Source organism: Alexandromys fortis, unplaced genomic scaffold, assembly GCF_014885135.2.
Source record: "Alexandromys fortis isolate MF-2015 unplaced genomic scaffold, M_Fortis_MF-2015_v1.1 scaffold_267, whole genome shotgun sequence".
Taxonomy (NCBI): domain Eukaryota; kingdom Metazoa; phylum Chordata; class Mammalia; order Rodentia; family Cricetidae; genus Alexandromys; species Alexandromys fortis.
Window position 1 is genome coordinate 1,339,703 of NW_026068157.1, and position 21,822 is coordinate 1,361,524.

The 21,822-nt window shown below is 48.7% G+C and overlaps 1 protein-coding gene across 4 annotated transcripts in view; it reads right to left on the reverse strand.

Annotated features, from left to right (window-relative positions):
- Positions 1–11,629, reverse strand: part of Znf444 (zinc finger protein 444) — a 17,515-nt gene extending 5,886 nt beyond the window's left edge. Inside the window, exons 1-2 of one of the 4 annotated variants that reach the window (XM_050127488.1) lie at positions 11,490–11,629; positions 2,336–2,676 (exon numbers count right to left, since the gene is read on the reverse strand). In XM_050127488.1, the coding sequence (XP_049983445.1) occupies positions 2,336–2,647 (312 nt within the window). In that variant the 5' untranslated portion in view covers positions 2,648–2,676; positions 11,490–11,629. Of the gene's footprint in view, positions 1–2,335; positions 2,677–3,288; positions 3,515–11,489 lie in introns of those variants that run through there. The other 3 variants (XM_050127490.1, XM_050127487.1, XM_050127489.1) reach the window with 3 other exon arrangements.
- Positions 11,630–21,822: the final 10,193 nt, after the last annotated feature.

Consider the following 21,822-nt stretch of genomic DNA (forward strand, 5'->3'; position numbering starts at 1 on the left):
ACACTTTCTTTTTTTTTTTTTTAAACTAATTTTTCCTCTTGTCACAGACACACATTTGTGGTGATTTTCCATGCTCCCAGCAGCCTCTGGGGCAGACTACCCTCAATTCTGATCTGAGACAAACCGGTGTGGCGTTTCCTGTTGTTTAAGCACAGGCACTGGCTGGAGGTGCCTCTCCCAGGTTCCTAGCCCAGCCACCAGCCTTTTTGGGTCGGCAGACACCCTGCTCCCAGGGTCTCACACAGTCCCATGGCTTCCATCCAGAGGCTGGATGACTATAGGCGAATCATTATGGGGCAGGTCAGGCTGTCTCTAGAGATCAAAAAGATCAACCAGAATACACCTGGCCTTCGGCTATGAAACAAGTGTTTACTCAGCACCTACTAACGCAAGGCGCTATTCCACCAGGGACACATGAATGAACAGGACAGGCAAGTGGGGCTGAGTCTACAATGCAGACTGGACCAGGCCCACCACTGAGGAGCAACAAGTGCACTGTGGTGGTTTACACTGACACCTCAACAGGACCAGCATCACCTAGGAAGGAGCCCCTCTCTGCACATGCCTGTGAGGAGGAAGACGCACCCTAACTGTGGCTGGCCATTCATGGCCAGGGTCACTGACTGAATCTAGAAGAGAGCCAAGAGCCAAGTGTGGTGGTGCACGACCTTGATCCCAGACCTGGAGGCAGGTGGATTCTAAGTTCAAGGCCAGCCTGGTCTACACAGCAAGTTCCTGGACAGCCAGGAATACACAGAGAAACCTTGTTTGTTTTTCAGCCTAGGTCTCTGATGAGCTAGCTGCCTCTAGCTCCGAATGCTGTGACTTCACCACAGACTGCACCCTTGAACTGGGAGCCCAAAGCTTCCCTTGAGCTGCTCTCGGCAGGGTACTTTACCACACCGATGGGACGGGTGATGCAGGCACCATTAAGGGAAACCTGGGAGAGGTTTCCCTATGTCCCTCGAGCCCCCAGAACACAAGGAGCCGAGCAGAGTCTTCTGAAAAGAGAGCCCGTGGATCTCTGTGAGTTCGAGGCCGGCCTGGTCTACGGAGTTCAAGGACATTGTAGGCTACACAGAGAAACCCTGTCTCAAAACCAACACAAAGGAAAGAACATAGAGCCCAATGACTTCCGCACCTGTAGATTCTCTGAATAGAATACCCCACCACCTAGCCAATAAAAGTTGTTGTTGCAGACACAGTCTTCCTCTGTAACCCAGGCTGGTCTAAAACCAAAATCCTCCTACCTTAATTCCCAATAATGAGATTATAGGTGTGTATTGACACATGGGTCTTTGAAGGATTTTTTCCCCTAAATTCTGCTAGATATATGTAACAAAAACAGGGTGGGCCACTGAAATGGCTTAGCAGGTAGAGGTGCCTGTTGTCAAGCCCGACACAGAGTCGTGAGTCCTACATGGCAGAAGGAGAGAGACAACACTAACAGTTGCCCCTTGACCTGGCCCCCCACGCACCGCCACCACCACACAAATACATATACTTGTCACGGACAACACTTTTAATGGCGCCGGAGAAGGCTGGCTGCTGTCCTGGCTTCTGGGAAGTCATATGCAAAGCTTCAAATGTCACACCTAGGAAGAGGGTGTCTGCCTGGGTCCCAGACCAGACAAAAAACCATAACAGATCTGAGGTGGCGGTTTGGACCTGGCAAGATTAGCCAAGCTCTGGAAGAGCTGGTGACAGATCAGTCACGTCGCAAGCCACCATGTTGCCAAACTTGGGACCAAGTAAAAACTCTGGACTGCAAGGTGAGGCTTCCTAAAACTGAAGGCACTCCCTGCTTCTTGCTCTATTGTGAGGTTTGCTTCTTTTTAATGAGACAGGGTCTGGCTACAGACTGCCCTCCATGACCTTCCTGCCTTAGCCCCTTTTACAGGTATGAACTACCACACCTGACTGAAGGCTCCCTGCTCACAGCTCCCCACTTTGTAGCTAATACCAGTTGGCCCCGTTCTGTCAGATGGCTTGGAATCTTCTAGAGACACCCTCACCCGCCACCTGTGCTGGATCCCGAGGCTTCCTTTAGCTGATGTCCTTGCTCTGCACTTATGCAGACCCTGGGCAAGGCAGCCTTCAGCTAGGCCTTCCCTCAACTATCACTTGAAGGAGGAACTGGGGACCCTGATGTACAGATGGCACTGGAGAAGCACCCTTGTACCTCAGGAAGAGCAACTTCACCCCAGTCCCAGCAGTGGACCACACCTTCATGTCCAGGGACTTTTTGATGATATGTGATGTGCAGTCGCGTGCTGAGAAGCACAATTCGGTGACAACCCTCCCACCGCCACGGCCACCACGGCCTCCTGCTCACCCAGAGCTCCTCCAGCAGTGCCACAGCCTCCTCTCCACTCTGGGGCCGGCGGCTGCACACCCAGGCCTGGGTGTCTGCGGGGAGGGCGTTCAGGAACTGCTCCAGAACCAGTAGCTCCAGCATCTGCTCCTTGGTGTGCACTTCTGGCTGGAGCCAGTCCCGACACAGGGCCCGGAGCAGCCCCAGGGCCTCCCGCGGCCCCGCCGCATCGCCTAGGTGGAAGTGGCGGAAGCGGTGCCACGGGGAGTCGAGTGTCAGGGCCTCTACGGACAAGGTCTCCTGCTTCACAGGCTGGGCTGCCGGGGCCTCCATGGGGCCACCTGGGTTCGAGTCACCAGCGCCTGCAGAAAGGAACAGTCAGTAACAGGAGGGTACAGGTCAGCAGTCCGGACTATGGCCTCATATGTGGGCGAGAGAACTGGCCTGACGCCAAACTGATATCGACTACTCCCTGCTCGTCCCCTTAGCAGCCTCCTGGGCTTTGATTTCCTACTATGTACAACGAAAGCTTGCCGGCTTGCCACTCTGACCGAAGAGAAGACAGGCCATCAGTGCCTGTGAGGTGGTGATCAGTGCTGAAGCAAGGCTGATTGGAATCATCTCTGCTAGGGGCCGAATGGAAATCAAATACAGTAGAAGGTTCCGTGTGTGTGTGTGTGTGTGTGTCTGTCTGTCTGTCTGTCTGTCTGTCTTAAGTAACTATCTGTCTGTCTGTCTGTCTGTCTGTCTGTCTGTCTGTCTGAAGTAACTGGAGAGACAGAGCCCCTACTGAACATCTCTTGTCACCAAATGAAACTTCCATGAATGGATACCTCCAATCAAGTTGTTGACTAACAGGGTCCCATGGGAACCCCCAAACAATCCAGGCTATTGTCAAAGCTACTGGTAGCTCTCCACAAACTGGCCCTAGACAACTCACTGAACACAGACAGAGAAGTTCCACTGGTGCCTACCTGGAGCTTCACCCAGGATGGGTGTTCACCGGCCTGGAATTCACCCAGGACAGGTGTTCACTGGCCTGGAATACACTCTGCACAAGGCCAAAGGAGAAACGTAAACACTCACCCAGCTAGAAACCCTTCAATCGACAATCATAGTCTGATGGAGGAAGGTCACTGGTTAAAAAATAAAAAAACTGCTTGGCCCTCATAGGTTAGAACATAGGTGGGTGGAGTAAACAGAACAGAATGCTGGGAGGAAGAGGAAGTGAGCTCAGACTCGATAGCTCTGCTCTCTGAGACAGACACGATGAACCTCCGATCCAGGATGGACGTAGGCTAGAATCTTCCCGGTAAGCGCACCTCGGTGCTACACACATTAATAGAAACGGGCCAGGCAGTGTTTAAATGAATACAGTTTGTGTATTGTTATTTCGGGGTATAAGCTAGCCAGGAGGCCAGGAGGTGGGGCGGCAGGAATGCAACCCACAGCTCCTTCAACAATAGTCTGCCTACCAGATGCCCCGGTGCAATAGTGGAGTGGCCAACCACTGTCTGATCGGATTGAAGGCCCATTTCATGAGGTGGAACCAACCCTGACTGCTCAGGTGGCCAGGGATCTGGGGGAAACCAAACACTGCTCTTCTTCACAGAGCTTCCTCTTACAGTAGACAAGAGCAAGAGAGACCTACAATGGGACAATGTGCACAGTGAGAAACCTTGGAACACTCAGTCCTAAGGAGGACATTTCCATCAAATCCCTCCCCTCAGGGCTCAGGGAATCTTGCAGAAGAGGCAAAAAGACTGTAAGAGCCAGAGGGGATGGAGGTCACCAAGGAAACAGTGCCTTCCAGACACACAGAACTGACACACATGAACTCAGAGACGGAGGCAGTATGCCCCAGGCCTACATGGGGTCCCAGAGCTGAGAGCAGGGAGCACATGCCTTCATCCCTAACCCAGAAGCTGTATTCCATTGATGACCACTTGCAAACTAAAAATTAGGTTTCTCCAACAGTTTCACTGGGTATACAAACCATTCTGTTATTATTATTATTTTTTTTTTTTGAGACAGGGTTTCTCTGTGTAGTCCTGGCTGTCCTGAAACTCACTCTGTCGACCAGGCTGGCCTTGAACTCAGAAACCTACCTGCCTCTGCCTCCTGAGTGCTGGGATTAAAGACATTCACCACCACTGCCTGGCTTTAAAGAGTGCTGAGAATAAAGGTGTGTGTCGCCACCACCTGGCTTATAAGTAGTTTTTGAATGCTCAGCTCTAAGTGGGACATCTATGGTACTCCCTCCAAGGCTCAAGGTATAGGGAATTGGAGAAGGAAGAATGTAGGGCCAGACATTGTCTACACGCCTGTGAATAACCACTCACCCACGCTCAGGTAAGTAACCCAGTTAAACACCTAGGGTTCGAATGAAAAAGGAAAAAAAAATACACAAAAGAAGGGAGACAATTTGAGAAGCGGGAGGGGCCAGTGGGAGTGGCAGGGGTCAGGAGAGGGTTATGAAGTTCATGTGACTATGATCCAAATACATTATATACATATATGTCACGGAGTCCATTATTAACAAAATACATTATATACATATATGCCATGGGATCATTATTAACATAGTCAACATGGGCTAATGAACACCTTTTTAAAAATGGGTGGAGCTTGAGAGATGCTCAGCAATTAAGAGCACCTACTGCTGTTCCACAGGATCTGTTCCCAGCACCCAGACTGGGTGGCTCACATCTGACTCCCTTCTGGCCTCACTGGGCACCAAGACATGTGCAGCACATACTCCAACACATGTGGACACACACATGTACAGCACATACTCCAACACATGTGGACACACATAAGCAAAAACTTTAAAACCCTTTTCAAAGGCTTTAAAGAGAGGCTGGAGAGATGGCTTAGAGATTAAGAGCACTGGCTGCTCTTCATAGGTCTGAGTTCAATTCCCAGCAACCACACAGTGGCTCACACCCATCTACCATGAGATCTGGTGCCCTCTTCTGGTGTGCAGGCACACATGCAAGTGAAACACTGTATACATAATAAATGTCTAAATCTTTAAAGGCTTTAAAGGGAACACAGGAAGGACTTTCGCTGGTACCTGGCCTGCAGTAAGTATGGGTTACTACCTGCCTTAACATTTACTAACTGATTACTGCAGAATTTCACCCAGTTTCTGACTTTTTTTTTTTTTTTTTTTTTGAGTCTTGTGTGGCCCAGGCTGGCCTCTCACTCACCACATAGCCTAGGATAACCTTGAACTTCTGACCTTTCTGCTTCTGCCTCCTGTGTTAAGATCACAGGTATGCACCACCACGCCAGCTCTTCTCTTTTTTAAGAGGGCACTAGTCCCAAGAGTGAAGGTTCTACTCCATGGTGCCACAACTTCCTCCTACAAGCACTTTGGAGGCTAGGGTAAAGTCAGGGAGCACTGGGGGACACAGGCACTGCGACAGTCGGTCCCACATTACGTGTGAGAGCTGGCGAATGTGGCCAGCTGACAAGCGTTCCCCAGTACCTATCTGCACATAATACCTCCAAGCCCCAAGGAAGCCAGCTGCCTTCCTTCCGCTTTCCCAGTTCCTGAAGGCGAATGGGGGATGAGGCTATGGCTCCAAATCTGAGAGGTGGAATGACTCCCAGGGGACATCTGGAAGGACTTGGACGTTCTGATCGTCAGACAGGAGGTGGAGTGGACGGTGCTGTTGGTGGCCGAAGGGCACAGATCAGATGCACCTGAATACCTGGGACACAGCACCCAGCACCACGTGTCAACTGTGCCAAGATGAAAAAACACTGCCCTGGAACTCCTGAGGGCCTGTCAGAAGCACTGGGCAGGAGTATCATTCTCATGTCTAAGCTTAAGAGCCCTGGGCTGCTTGTTAAGTCAACACCAAGAACCTCCCATAGATTTAGCGTTCAGTAACTGGCAACAAGAGCTCACTAATGCACACACAAGACAGCCCACACCACACCACACCACACCACCCTTATCTTCACCGTAACCTGTGATCAGGCTGCTAAAGTTAGCTTAATGTCTGCCGACTCCATGATGTGCACAACTCCCCAGCAGTCTGCCACGGGTGCACCTCTACATCTTCCAGTCTCTCCCAGGGTCTTTACACGGCAGCTATACAGCTGTCCTGTCCATCAAAAGGCTACCTCCTACCTCCAATACGGAAACCTAGCCAACTGCCTGGGCTGGTGAGCTCTGGATCTAGAGGAGAACCTTTACCTCCACTTACTAGACCGGCATGACTCCTAACTGCATGCTAAACCTTACTCCTATATCTGTACACATAAGTGTAGCTCTCGCCTCTTATCGGAGAAACTTCGTTTAACAGCAAACAGAGACCATTACAGAACACCTCAACTGTAATAACAGAGACCAGTGGACTGCTGGGAGACGAATCCCAAAGGCTACATCTACAACACAACTCTTGCACCCAAAGCCCAGGGACGCTGCACAAGAAGGGGTGGACGGACTATAACAGCCAAAGAACCATGGAGTCTGCTGTGAGGTTTCATCTCCTAGAAATGACAGAGAGCCGACAACCATGATACCTCAACGGTACAGCTGCCAAAACAAGACCAGAACAGTGGAAAATCAATACATGTGCTAACTCAAAGATGGAGATCCCATGGATTACCCCAGACAAAGAACTAACAACTGTTGAGAGAGGAAGAATTAGCCTCTCTCAGGAATGAGTCCTCTAATTGGCTTTACAATACCAAATCGCTATACACCCAAGCAACACTAAACGGACTGAGCAGGTTGTGTTTATATAGTTATACACTATATGTGTTATATATATATGTGTGTGTGTGTTTCTGTGTGTATAGTGTGTGTACAGACACACAGTCAAAGAAAAACAATCCGTCAACTTGGGAGTACTGGGGAATATTCAAGGTGTTGGGGGGAAAAGGAGAAAAATAATGTTATTATACTTTTAATTTTTAATATAAAGAGTTGCTGAGAGCTGGATTAACTGAATACAGCTGAGAGTAGCAATGTAAAGAGGTAAAGAGAAGAACATTACTCCACGTTCCTGGTGATGACCAGCCAGGCAGCTGAAATCACTCCAAAAGGCAGAGGCTGGGTCCCCGACATTGTAAAGGGACCCCTACAAAGAGTAAGAGCATGCCAGGACCCAGTGAGATGGCTCAGCGGAGAAAGGTGCACACCTCCCCTCCATGTCCAAAAAGCTGAGTGTGAGCCCCAGAGCCCGACAGTGACAGCAAGAACCGACCCCTTCAGGCTGTCCTCTGACATCCTATATGTATGTCATGGTATGTCGGGGCCACTCCTCCTCACCCCACAGAAAAACGCAAAAGGATCAAGCATTTCCCAGCATGCTTTTTTTTTTAAAACTGGAGTTACAGACTGTTTTAGCCACCATATGGGTGATGGGATTTCAACCCTGGTCATCAGGGCTGGAGAGATGGCTCAATGGTTAAGAACACTAGCTGTTCTTCCAGAGAGTTTGGGTTCAATTCCCAGAACCCACATGGCAGCTCACAACTGTCTGTAACTCAAGTTCCAGGATTTCTCACACCCTCACACAGGCATACACGTAGGCAAAACACCGACACATGTAAAAATAAATATAGATATGTGTGTGTATGTGAGTATACACACATACACATCAGTCATTCAATCAATCACCCTGGTCATCTACAAGAGCAGCAAGTGCTCTTAACCACTGAACCAAGTCGCCAGCCCTCAGCCCATTTGTCTTTAAGGTTGAGTTAGACTGTATTGTTTTTTGTTTTTTGTTTTAGTTTTTTGAGACAGGGTTTCTCTGTAGCTTTGGAGCCTGTCCTGGAACTAGCTCTTGTAGACCAGGCTGGCCTCGAACTCACAGAGATCCGCCTGCCTCTGTCTCCCGAGTGCTGGGATTAAAGGCATGCGCCACCACTGCCTGGCAGACTATATTGTTAAAACTTGCCATCAACTCCATTATCAGTAGCCTCAGCACTCGGGAGGCAGAGGCAGGCAGATCTCTGTGAGTTCGAGGCCAGCCTGGTCTACAGAGTGAGTTCCAGGACAGCCCGAGAAACACAGAGAAACCTGTTTCGGAAAAACAAACAACAGAAAAGCTCCTTATCAGTTTCCCAGATCAAGTCCCTTCTTACACTACGGGAAGGGAAACAAAGAACTAACCCTGGCTAAGCACCACTGTGGGAGGATGCTAGGCAGGAGGAATGGGAAAGGCTCCCTCGTTGCCCTCCTCGCAGGAACCTGGAAGACACACCTATCAACACATTAGTGTGCTCAGACAAATGGTGTGAGCGGTCAGTAGCCCCTTATGAAAGCCCATGGCAGATGTCTCTCAGGAGACTTCCTCTGAGGCAAGACCCAATTCCTGCAATAAAGAGAAAACCCAGTTTTATGAGCTGAAGTGGTCAGCCTAAAGTCAGATGGAGAAAGTCCTCACACCTGTGGGTGAGGTAACAGTCCACATAAAGAAGCTGTACCCTAGACAGCAGCCTGCAGACCTCCACAGCTGAGTGTTGGGGAGTAGCCTGCAGATTTCCATGGCTGAGCCTTGGGTGGGGTGGGGGACAGCCTGCAGACCTCCACAGCTGAGCCCTGTGTGTGTAAGGTGGGATAGCCTGCAGACCTTCACAGCTGAGCCCTGTGTGTGTGTGGTAGGATAGCCTGCAGACCCTCCACAACTAACCCTTGGGTGAGGTAGCTTGCAGACCTTCACAGCTGAGCCCTGTGTGTGTGTGGTGTACAAAACCCAAAAGTTGGCCTAAGTCAAAGGTTAACAGGGAAAACTTCCAAGCCGCCTGGAACTCACATCCAGGCACCGGCCTTCAAAAATAAACTCAAGGGGGCGATAAGGATCACAGACTGCTCGCTGGTGACTGATTGCAGGGCTAAAGCTGAAGTGATGGGGGAGGGGGTCTCGAAACCGGCCCCACAGGAAAAGCAGGGACAGTGAACTGAGCAGTGAGCTGTTCCTTCTCTGCACGGAGCTTAGAAACTAAAAAGTAAACCAGTGACGCTAGTCCCAGCCACGGAGGGCAACAAGCCGGTTAAAGTGAATACTGCAAAGGTTAACGATTACCTCCTGTTGACCACACGGACGGGCGGCTGACTTCTTGCCCAAGGTCCACTATGGGAGGAGGGGAGTTGTGTGTTCCCCTTCAATAACCTCTGACCATTGTTTTCTGCTTTTTGATTTCTCCAAGTTATTGGTATTTTGGGGGAGGGGGTCTCACACACTCCTTGCAAAATGCCTCTGGAGGCCTGAGGTGGAGTTTGGGCGTGTTTACCTATCTTTAAAAGTCTCCTACTGAACTAAGGCTTGCTGTTTCAGCAGGGATGACAAGTCAGGGAGGTGTGGCACTGAGGTGTCCCTGTGTTCAACCTTTCCTTGAGGACTGACCCCAACTCCCAACTCCGGCCCTCAGCTTGAACCTTTACCATTGAGCCATCCCTCTACCATCCAGTCTGGTTTGGTTTGCTTTTACCTTTGAACAAGAGTTTTTCTGTGTAACAGCTCTGACTGTGCTAGAAGACCAGGTTGGCCTCAAAGGCACAGAGATCCACCTGCCTCTGCCACAGGCGTGCGTTACCACCACCCGACTGCTTTTTACTTGTATTCTATGAAGTGTATAACTTTCAGTGTCTCCTTCTTCCCCCTTGCTCCCCGACACTCAACTGTCCTTCAAGGGGCCAGGAATCTGCACTGGGGACTTTGTGCCCTCAGCTATACAACACACCAAATATTTACTCGGAGAACAAGAACTGCTGAATTGGGGCAAATTCCAGCCACCGTCATCCTTGGGCAAAGAACAATCGCACCTTTCACAGACAATCTCCATGTCTTTGGCTGTAAAATGGGGGCTACAATCCAGGCTGGAGAGAGTCTCAGGGGTTAAGAGCACTGGCTGCAGCCAGGCAGTGGTGGCCCACACCTTTAATCCCAGCACTCAGGAGATGAAGGCAGGCAGATCTGTGAGTTCGAGGCCAATCCGGTTTACAGAATAAGTTCCATGACAGCCAGGAAAGCCTGTCTCGAAAATAAAATAAAAATAAAAAAAGAGCACTGCTCTTTCAGAGGAACCAGGTTCAATTCCCAGCACTGGCATGACAGTTCACGACTGTCTGTAACTGCAGTTCCAGGGGATTCAACGGACATATATGCAGGCAAACCACCAATGCACGTAAAATAAAAATCATTTAAAAAAAAAAAAGGACCCAGAACAGCACCCGGCAATAAACAAATTCATAAATTCCATCTAGGTACTCAAGTTTGCATTTACTCCTAACGCGAGTTTACCCCAAAGTTCCTTGTGAGGGGTTAGGAAAAGCACACTGTGAAACAAGCGCCCAAGACTAAAATATAAATTGGAACAGGTGTTAAAAGGGGGTGAAGAAGAGTGCTGTGGTGCGTTTCTTTTTATTCCAGCACGTCCTCCGGGGTGTGAAGACAGAAAGTAGGGTTCAAGGCTTAGCTTGGCTACACAATGAGTGTGATTATCCTGGGCTACACAAGACCCTGCCTGAAACAAAACTAAACAAAAAAGCTGGTTTTGTAATCTTGTAATTACAACGCTTGTAATCTCAGCACTTGGGAGGAGTAAATCCATCTTATCCGGTTAAAATCAGTCTTCAAGCCCCTTCCGCACATTCACGATTTTCGCCTCTAGCGACAAGCTAAAGAAGCGGGTGCTCTTTTAATAAGAACAGAACAGGTTCTTGTCCTGCAGAATCTCAACTCGACAGAAGTGCACGTGAACTTGCGAATAGCGCACAGTGCGAGCCACCTGCAACCCATCTACGCAGCTATGGCACGGTGCCCCTGAAAGAACCCCTTTCCCGCAATCCTTTTCGAAGATGTTAGAGATCCCGGCGACCCAGGCTTCCACAGTAGGGTTGGACTTACACCCCACGCTTAGTTCCCAACCATCCCAGGGTTCCACCTCGAGCATCTCACCACCTTCCCATTGCCCAGCCTCCCCGGGCCTCCAACTCTCCCGCGTCTGCACCTCGCGTCCCTTCCCCTCCCCAGCCCACCCCCAGCACCCCAACCCGCCCTAGTCTCTTTATCATCTCCCTCCCCGAAGCCGCCCACCCCTCCTTTCCTCTCTTCCTCCTTCAGACCCAAGTACCCCTCCCTGTGATCCGTCTGTCCCCGTATACCAGACCCCCCCCCGTCCCTCCCTCCCTTTCCCCCTAGCTCACCTCACTCTCCAGGGCGAGGCCCCCAAAGCACCCTCACCTTGCCGCACATGCGCACAAAGCTCACCAGGACTCCATGCCCCAGCAGGCTTTGCGCCAAACTCACCCGTCCCTCCCCCGTCCCTACGTCCCCTTACCCCAACACTCGGAACCGCCAGTTCTATCCAATAACTCCGCTCCTCCTCGGCCAGCTGGGAACTACAACTCCCAAGAAGCATCGCGACAAAAGCAGCTTCCCATTGGCCCTCACTGTGATGACTCTCGGACCTGAGCCGGCCAACTCTGCCTGCACAAAAACTACATTTCTCGAGATGCATAGAAGCAAACCCCCTCGCTATTGGCACACTGATGCAAAAGGAGTGCTTCTGATTTTGAACTACATTTCCCAGATATCACATGGTGTTTTCCTCCCCTCCCCCGCCCTCAGAACAAGACGCCCCGCAGGCGGACCTCAGGCATGCGCAGATGTGTCGAGGAGGGACAGGCGGACTCGGTGGAATCGTCATGGAAACCGGTGGAGGCGGCACACTTTGGAGTTCTGCCTTCCGGACCTTTGCCAGTAGAAGAGGTCCAGGAGGCCTGGCCAGAGTTCTCTCCCAATCATCAGTGGGAGATCCGTCTCCTTGACAACGGTCGCAGTTTCGCCCGCCCTCTCCAGTAGTAGATTAAAGGAAAGTTGAGCTGGTGAACTAAAGCTCACCCGGTACCGCCCACTCTTTGGCCTCCGTTTCCCCTCACGTGCATAGGGAGGAGAATACTACCTGTCAAGCGGCCCTTGTAGAGCCTCATTGGACAGACTACATCCTTCGTTTCCCTACCTCAGAAACAGGAAGAAGGTTTTGGGTTTGTTTTTTGTATGAGTGTTTTGCTTGCATGTGAATCTGTGCACCGCGTCCAAGCCATACCCATGGAGGCCAGGAGAGAGCGTGGGATCACTTAGAACTGTAGTGCTGGGAATTGAATATAGGTCCTTTAGAAGAATAGCCTGTGCTTTTAACCTCTTTGCCATCTCTCTGGCCTCTCCCTCCACTCCCCTGCATCTCCCCCTACAAGGTAATGAGAGGTTGTTTCAGTTCGAATAATGGATGGCTCTTTTTTTAAAAAAAAATTCATTTATTAATGTATCTTGTGTGTATTTTATTTATGTGTTACTTTTACATGCTTTGTCTGCACATATGCCTGCACGCCAGGAGAGGGCATCAGATCACATCACAGATGGTTGTGAGCCACCAAATGTGGTTGCTGGGAATTGAACTCGGGACCTCTGGAAGAGCAGCCAGCCAGTGCTCTTAACCGCCGAGCCTCTGCTCCAGCTCATGATGGATGGCTCTTACAAGCAAGTGGTGGATCAGACAGACTAGAGACTCTCCCCTCCTCACTGGACTTTGAAAGAGGTGACAGTGTCAAAGGCAAGCATGCATGAAGCAGAAGTTGCTATTGACTTCGCCAAATCCGTGGATGGACAAGACCCTTCTCCTAGCTTCTACAGCTATCTGCTAGCTACTGCAGAACTGGGTACCAACCTTCTACCCCATGGCTGTTGAACTTGATCCTGACCCACGCTCTTGTCCTGTGGGCCTCATCTTGCTAAGTGTGCCAGTCACACGAGCTGCGCTTCTGTTCCTTTCCTATATAGTATATTTCACCTTCCGGTTGAATTCATTCGTTAGATACTTTTAAGCCCTTTTAAGACAGAGTCTCTTGTAGCCCAGGTTAGTCTCAAACTCATAATGTAGTCAAAGATGATGCTCCTGCCTCCACCTCCAGGATGTTGGAATTACAAGTATGTACTACTATGCCCGGTTTTATTTTAATATTTATTTATATTGTTTTAAACTATGTTTGTTTTGATTTGGGGGGGGGTTGAGTGTCACAGTTTGTATGTAGAGGACAGAGGGCAACTTTCAGGAGTTGGTTATCTTTCCACCAAGTGGAGACTGGGGATCAAAATCAAGACATCAGGCTTGACCACAGGTGCCTTTAACCCTGAGCCATCTCAACGGCCCAATTTCCTTTCATTGTCAAACTGAAAATTGTAATCTCAGCACATGGGAGGTGGATACAGGAAGATCCGGAGGTCAAGATTTCAGCCTTGGCTGTGCAGTGAGTTTGAGGCCAGCTTGGGCTCTATGAGACACTGTATCAAAAAACAGTGAGATGGGCTGGGCGGTGGTGGAGAACGAGTCTTTAATCCCAGCACTACAGAGACTGAGGCAGGTGGGTCTCTGTGAGTTCAAGTCCAGCATGGTCTACAGAGCTAGTTCTAGGACAGACTCCAAAGCTACACAGAGAAACCCTGTCTTGAAAAACTGAACCAAACAACAACAACAAAACAAGCAAAAGCAAACAAACAAAAAACAGTGAGATGACTCAGCTTGTCAGGATGCTTGCTGCCAAACATGACAGTCTTTGATTGTGGTGCTTGTTAGAAGAAAAGAACTGACTTGTGCAAGCTGCCCTCTGACCTACAGGCATGTGCAAACACACACAGAATATGTTATAGATTTATAATATTTGTTATAAAAATTATTTGTTAAAATATTTATTTATAGCCGGGCCGTAGTGGCACACTGCCTTTAATCCCAGCACCTGGCAGGCAGATCTCTGTGAGTTCGAAGCCAACTTGGTCTACAACAGCTAGTTCCAGAACAAGCACCAAAGCTACACGAGAAACCCTGTCTCAAAAAAAAAATTTAAAAATTATTTATAGCTGGGCAGTGGTGGCTCACTCCTTTAATCCCAGCACTGAGGAGGCAGAGGCAAGGAATCTCTGTGAGTTCAAGGCTACTCTGATCTACAGAGTAAATTCCAGGACAGCCAGGGCTGTTACACAGAGAAACCTGATGGGGGAGAGTCTTCTGTTTTGTGTTAATTTCATTGGTTAAATAAAGAGACTGCCCTGGCCCTTTGATAGGACAGAAAATTAGGTAAGCAGAGTAGACAGAACAGAATGCTGGGAGAAAGAAGCTGAGTCAGGCAGTCACCATGATTCTCCTACCCAACACAGCCACAGGTTAAGATCTTCCCTGGTAAGCACCTCGTGGGCTACACAGATTATTAGAAATGGGTTAGATCAATATGTAAGAGCTAGCCAATAAGAGGCTGGAACTAATGGGCCAGGCAGTGTTTAAAAGAATACAGTTTCTGTGTAATTATTTCGGGGCATAAGCTAGCCAGGCGGCTGGGAGCAGGGCGGCAGGAATGCAACTCGCAGCTCCTTCAACAGAAACCCTATCTTGAAAAAAACAACAAAAAAATTAATTTATAAAGATGTGTGTGGGTGTTGTCTTTAAGAACAGCAAACACCAATAACTACTTACCCATATCTCCAGCCACCCAATTAAAAATAACAACAACAAAGTCTGGGGACATAGCTTAGTATCAGAAAGCTTAATATGCTAAGACTCTGAACTCTGGGGAGTGGAGAGATGGCTCAAAGGTTAAGAGCACTAACTCTTCTTCTGGAGGTCCTGAGTTCAGTTCCCAGCACCCACATGGTGGCTCACAACCATCTCTAATGAGGTCTGGTGCCCTCTTGTGCAGGCAGACATGCTGGAAGAACACTGAATACATGATAAACAAATAAACCTTTTTAAAAAGGCTTCTGAACTCATCCCACACCACAAAGAACAGGACTAACTAAGATCCCATCATATGGATACACAACATTTTGCATATCCATGCATGAGAGGGATCCTTTAGACATGGAGAAGACTTTAGCTTGTCTGTTAGAAACATTCAAACATACATGGTTGAGTTTCTCTCGTACACCACCCCACATGTCTGACTCTTTCAGATCCAAGATCCTGTTGCAGGGACAGGGTCTTTGTTCACATCAGCAGAAGCAGGCTGAAGTGAACAGAAACAGTCCTCTGAAGCCACAGGCCTGGGCTGGAGCATGAGAACAGAGCCAATAGATTAGGAGAAATATTTCCGCCTCCACTTCCTGCTTGGCCAGATGCCTATAGACTGGGTGTGAGGTTCAAACGGACCTGCAGCCCAGCACCTCTTTCCCCACTCCCTACCTGCACCAACGCACGGGTCACCTGTTTATATTCACGTTCTCCCAGCCCCTCTCTAGAGTTGGTTGTTGTTGTTATTGTTTTTGTTTGGTTTTCGAGATAGGGTTTCTCTGTAGCTTTGGAGACTATCCTGGAACTCACTCTTTAGACCAGGCCAGCCTCAAACTCACAGAGATCCTCCTGACTCTACTTCCTGAGTGCTGGGATTAAAGGTGTGTGGCCCCACCTGACCAGAATTGATGTTTAATAAAGATATTTTAATATAGACATAACAGTTAAGAGAAAAATACTGCAGCTCAGAAAAAAGTAAAATATTTGATGAAGAGTCCAAAAATAAGAATATAGAAATGTAGATTCCAGAAATAAAAATGTATAAATAAATAAATAAATACAAAATTGTAAGCCTAGGAGAATGAGAGCAGGCTGTCAGCAGCTTATGGATTAACTAGTAACAGTGAGCTACTTTGCTTTACAACTGGCTGCTCTGTTTACAAGACCAGTGTATCCTTCTAGAAACTGAGGGTCAGCTCTGTACACTGAGAATTAGCCCTAAGATAACCCCCCGGCCACTCATGACCAGCAATTGATGTGAGCTGAGTTAACTTTTTTTTTTAATTAAAGATTTATTTATTTATTAAGCATACTATGTACTGCTGGCAAGGAACGCACCAGGTCTCATTACAGATGGCTGTGAGCCACCATGTGGTTGCTGGGAATTGAACTCAGGACCTCTGGAAGAGCAGCCAGTGCTCTTACCCTCTGAGCCATCTCTCCAGCCCCCCCTGAGTTAACTTTTAAATGGCGGGATGTACGTGACTTTTGACTCTTTGGTTTTACATTGTCCCTTTTCCTTCTCTGCTATGTAAAAGTGGCAGTATCGGGAGGGCAAGGCTTCGGTAAACACCATCAGCAAGCACCAGAGAGAAACAATGGGCTAAATACAAACCACTGGCTTAACCGAAAAAAAAAAACCCTGTTAGTGGAAATTGTATCTGAGTTTTACCTTGAGATTGTAAAAATTCTTTTGTTATTGCCTAATCCTTAGTATAAAAAGGTGGGGTTCGGAAGCTGTCGTTTGCCACAGCCTTACAAGCCCGAACTCTGGCTGTAGTCTCAGCTAGCTGATGAGCTTTTTGTGCCCTGTGGAGATTTATTTTTTAAATTTTTTTTCCTGGCCAGGCGGTGGTGGCGCACGCCTTTAATCCCAGCACTTGGGAGGCAGAGGCAGGCGGATCTCTGTGAGTTCGTGACCAGCCTGGTCTACAAGAGCTAGTTCCAGGACAGGCTCCAAAACCACAGAGAAACCCTGTCTCGAAAAACCAAAAAAAAAAAAAAATTCTTTTTCCTGGAATAAAGTTTGCTTCTGGTTTACTTCAGTGGTCTGCCCCCATCTTTGCGTGACCCCCGTGGACCCAACTCAATAGCGTGAGTGTGGGATTCTGTAAGAGAGACTTGCTCGTGTACGCTCCTAAGAGTGGTTTGCCAAAATCCAATGCTGCTATTGGCACAGAGTGTCACCTGGGAGTGTAGCACACACACAATGCTGGCCCAGTCCTCAGAGCCACTGATTCAGAAACTCAGATCCGCAAAGTCCCCCCCAAACCAACAAGGAGACCGAGTCCCGTTTGTAAAAGCAAAGAGCCTTTATTTTAATGCAAGTTTGCAAACTTGGTCTCTCCGTGTGTCCAACATATTGGAATAATCGGAGAGCCCCCATCTCAGCTAGAGTTGGGTTTTATAGTAGTAAAGGTTGGGGTGAGGGGTTTCTGAGGTTCAGGACCCCTGATTGGCTGACATTTGTCTAGGGGTGTCCTGGTGAGTGTGCTGGCAGGTGATCCTATCTAAAACAGTTGGAACGTTAGGCATTTCCTTTGCATGGTCTGTTCTTGGAAGGTGCTCGGGCTATCTCAGTTTGTGGTCCTTCCTGCAACCAGGTAAACTCAGAGTAAACTCAGAGGAAACTACTGAGACTCAGGCCTCCATTAAACTTATGGATGGCTGAGACCTCCTCTGACAGGTGATAATGGTTGGAGGTAAAGAACTTCCTTTGGATGGTCTGTTTCTATTTAGCCTATCATGGCTGGCTCCTACAGTGTCCAACAATTTGCTTCAAGATGGTGTTGTGTTTTTGAAACAGGGTCGCAAGTTTGGCCTGAAACTCACCAGGTAACCCAGGTTGACCTTGAACATTTTCCCTTCTGCCAAATGTGAGTCTTGGGGCTAGACCTCAGGTAAACCTAGCAGAAAGTGCCTTTACCCAGTGAGCCTTCTAGCTGGCTCCTTCACCATCATCTTCATCGGAGACCTAGGTGTGGTAGAGTGTCCAGGTGGCCTGGTGCCAAGAGGATAGGAAGTAACCTCCACTAGTCATAAAAGCCCGCTGGGTTATACCTGCCCTGTCCTGGACTTTTCACACAACCCCCAGGCCTTCCTTTGAGTTACAAACCCTTTAGTTGTCCTGTGTGAATCTTGACTCAGAGTTTCCCATGGATACAAAGCCTATGCAAAACTTAGTTCAGGGGAAACCGGGTTTTGCCGTGGTACCTCACGAATCAGGTATTTATTTGTGCCTAGCATTGTATAGTTGGAAGCTTCTATCAGTTTGTTTTGAGATATAGAAATTGTCTAGCTAGAATGCAAGAAAAAATAAGGCAAGGGCTTCAGTTGAGATACTGAGCCCCCTGCAGCCGCGCAGGCTAAGTTCATTCTCAGTGTCTCTGAGTCTCCATTTCTCAGACCCGCGTCAACCCACACACCTGCGCAGAAATATTTGACACTCAGAGAATTAGGATGGAGATTAAAATTTAATAATTAATAGTTAGATTAATAAAGGCCTGGTCAGTGGTGGTGCACACCTTTGATCCCAGCACTTGGGAGGCAGAAACAGGAGGATCTCTGTGAGTTTGTGAGGCCAGCCTGGTCTACGGAGGGAGTTCCAGGACTGGCTCAAAAGCTAAACAGAAGAGGAGAAGGAGGAGGAGGAGCAGCTAGAGCTGGTGTCGGCCCTGACATTCTGGTTACTTGGGAGGCTGATAGCAGAGAATCAACATGTCAAGGTCAGCCTGAGCTACACAGTAAATTACAGGCTAGCCTGGGCAAGTTATTGAGACCTTGTTCCAGAACAAGGGGCAATAAAGATTGCTAGTTGGCCTCTTGGCTGAGATCAAATGTGGGAACAGAAAAGAAGCTCTTTGGAGACAGAGCACAATGGCCCTGTCAGTGAGGTGCCTGCATGAGGGTGTGAGTTGGGGTCCCCAGCACTCATGCGAAAGCAAGTCACAGTGACAAAGTCTATAATCCCAGAGCTAGAGAGACAAAGACAGGTGCATACGGGGCTCATGGCCCTGCCAGCCCAGCTGAGTCAGGGACACTGTCTCAAAGCCTAGGGTGACTGGAGCTGGAGGGATGGCTCAGCAGTTAAGAGCACAGACTGCTCTTGCAGAGGACTGAGTGCAGGTCCCAGCATCCATTTCAGGTAGCTCCCAACCACATGTAACTGCAGCTCCAGGCAAATCTGACACATCTGACCTCTGACCTCAGGTACCTGAAATTCAGATGCATACATGCATACCTAGATGTGTAGTTACAAATAAAAAAACAAACCTTTAAAACAAGGCGAACAGAAATTGTCAAAGACACCGGACACCTGTCTCTGAACATGACACACGTGCACACACCCACACAAACACATTCATACATCACACAGCACAAAAGAGAGCAGAGATTATACATAGCTCATCAGTAGAACATGTACCAGTGAGGGTCTGGGGACCTGGTCCACTGTTAGGGCACCTGCCTAGAATCACCCAGTGAGGGCTGGGGGTGTGGCTCAATGGTAGAGCCCCTGACTAGAATCCCCCAGTGAAGGGCTGGGATGTGGCTCAGTGGTAGATCCCCTGCCTAGAATCCCCCAGTGAGGGCTGGGGTGTGGTTCAGTGGTAGACCCTCTACCTAACATGCAACCCATCCTGTGTTCAGTTCCCAAAAGAAAGAAGAAAAAAGAAAAATGAGACGCAGTTCTTGTCACTGAGCCACAGCTGAGGACTTAGCTGCCTTCTCTAGTGCCCTTGCTTCTGGCCCTCTCTTGCCCCAACCCAGACTTCTCCAGCACCTGCCTGCCTTCAGCAGGCTGCTCCCACTGAAGTTAAGGTATCATGGCATATGTCTGTTGCCTTTCCCACCCCTCTGCTGGTACAACTGAAGGTGGCCTGCTTTCTGCTGCTACTGAGGAGTCTGTATATCCACATAAATACAATAATTCATCCGAGAACAGGGGAAGATCCAAGGGTGGCTGATGACTGCTGAAAGACACTCAGGAAGGTGTTGAAGAAGTTTGCCTGCAGGGGCACTGTGGTTGGCCATCCAGGGATGAGGAAGGAATTCAGGCTGACCAGCACCAGAGCACATGCCGGTTCCTGACAGAATGGTACCAGCTAAGAACCATGAGCTAGCTGCAGGTCTGTGTGTCCGCAAGCTCAAGTGAGGCTGTCATTGCAACGGCTAAAGCTTCCCTTCTATCCATTGACATAGGTTTAAAAACCTCACAGCCCTGATAACCATGGGACAGGTGCTTTTTAAAGGTTTATTTTAGTATACATGAGTCTATACTGGAGGAAGTTAGAAGAGGGTGTTGGAGCCCCTGGGACTCGAGTAATAGGTGACCGTGAGCCACCATGATGTGGGTCTGAGAACCGAACCCCAGTCCTCTGCAAGAATAGTAGGGCTCTTTACCACTGAGCCGTCTCTTCAGCCCCCAGGGGTCCACTTTTAACATAATCTAATAGATAACTTTCATACAATAAACTGAAAAGATCCATAAAAAAAGAAAAAGGCCCAATAAGAGGTGGATACTTATGGTCTAAAGCCAATTCAGATACCCCAGAGTCCTTGCTCATGTGTTTGGGTGCCTTGGATGGGTTTGCTAGTGGGGCTTCTGGATCTGTTTCTTCCACTATGAAAAGAGATCATCAAAAAGAAAACATTGTCCTGCAAAGTGGCCTGCAGGTGACACCTGAGGCTGACAGCCATGTGGCTGGAGCAATGGCTCAGTGTTCTTGACTTAGGGTTTCTACTGCTGCCATGAAACGCCATGACAAAAAGGCAAGTTAGGAGGAAAGGGTTTGTTTGCTTTACACTTCCAAGTCATCGTCCATCCCTGAAGGAAGTCAGGACGGGAAATGTTGCCGATGTCACGAGGGCCGCTGCTTACTGCCTGGCTCCTCATGGCTCGCTCAGTCTGCCTTCAAAGGCTCCAGGAGCAACAGTGCACCACCCACAGTGGGCTAGACACTCCCCCACCAATCACTAATTAAGAAAATTCTCTATAGGCCTGTCTACAATCCCAATCTTACGGAGGCATTTCTCTTTCTTTCTTTCTTTTTTTAATTATTAGTGTTCCTTTTGAAATTGTTTTTATTGAGCTACATAGTTTTCCTACTCCCTTTCCTTTACGGAGGCATTTTCTTACATGAGGTTCTCCCTCAGATGACTTTAGATTGTGTCAAATTGACATTAAACTATTGGGTACAGAAAGAGAAGAGAGAGGGGGGGAGGGAGGGAGAGAGAGAGAGAGAGAAAGAGAGAGGAAGAAGGCGGAAGAAGGAAGGAAAGAAGGAATGAAGGAAGGAAGGAAGGAAGGAAGGAAGGAAGGAAGGAAGGAAGGAAGGAAGGAAAGAAGGTATCTTCTAGCTTCTGAGGATGGGCTGTCCCCCAACAACAGCCCAAGAGAAAAATCGCCGTGTGCTGTTGCAGACGACCCAGGTCTGGTTCCTGACAGCCGTATCAGGCTGCTCATAACTACCTGTAACTTCAGCTTCAGAGGACCAACCAGCCTCTGCAGGCATTCATGAACACCACCCCCCCAACACACACAGGAGATGAGTGCACACAAGTACACACATGAAAAATCTGTGAGGGCCGTCTGGGGGCCAGGAAGCCCCTGTGATAGTCAGAACCTTCCCAAAGGATATTAGAGTGGAGGGGAGGCTCCCAAGTCCTTTGTGGAATGGTGGGTTAACTACACCAGACATGATGCATTCACACTGGTGTTCCCACACACACACACACACACACACCCGCTTTCTCTTCCCTCTCTAAGAAAGTTCTTTCTTTGAAAACCAGGCTGGCCTTGATCTTGTCGTGTATCCCAAACTAACCTACAACTTAATCCTTTGCCTTTTCCTCCAAAGTGTTAAAAATACCACATATGCCACCACACCCGCCCACCTCAGCCATTTTAGCCATTCTTTGGGGGGGGGGGGGAAGAATGTAAGTTACTTTTAGTTAACCACGGATCCTGTCTCTTTAGTCCCAGA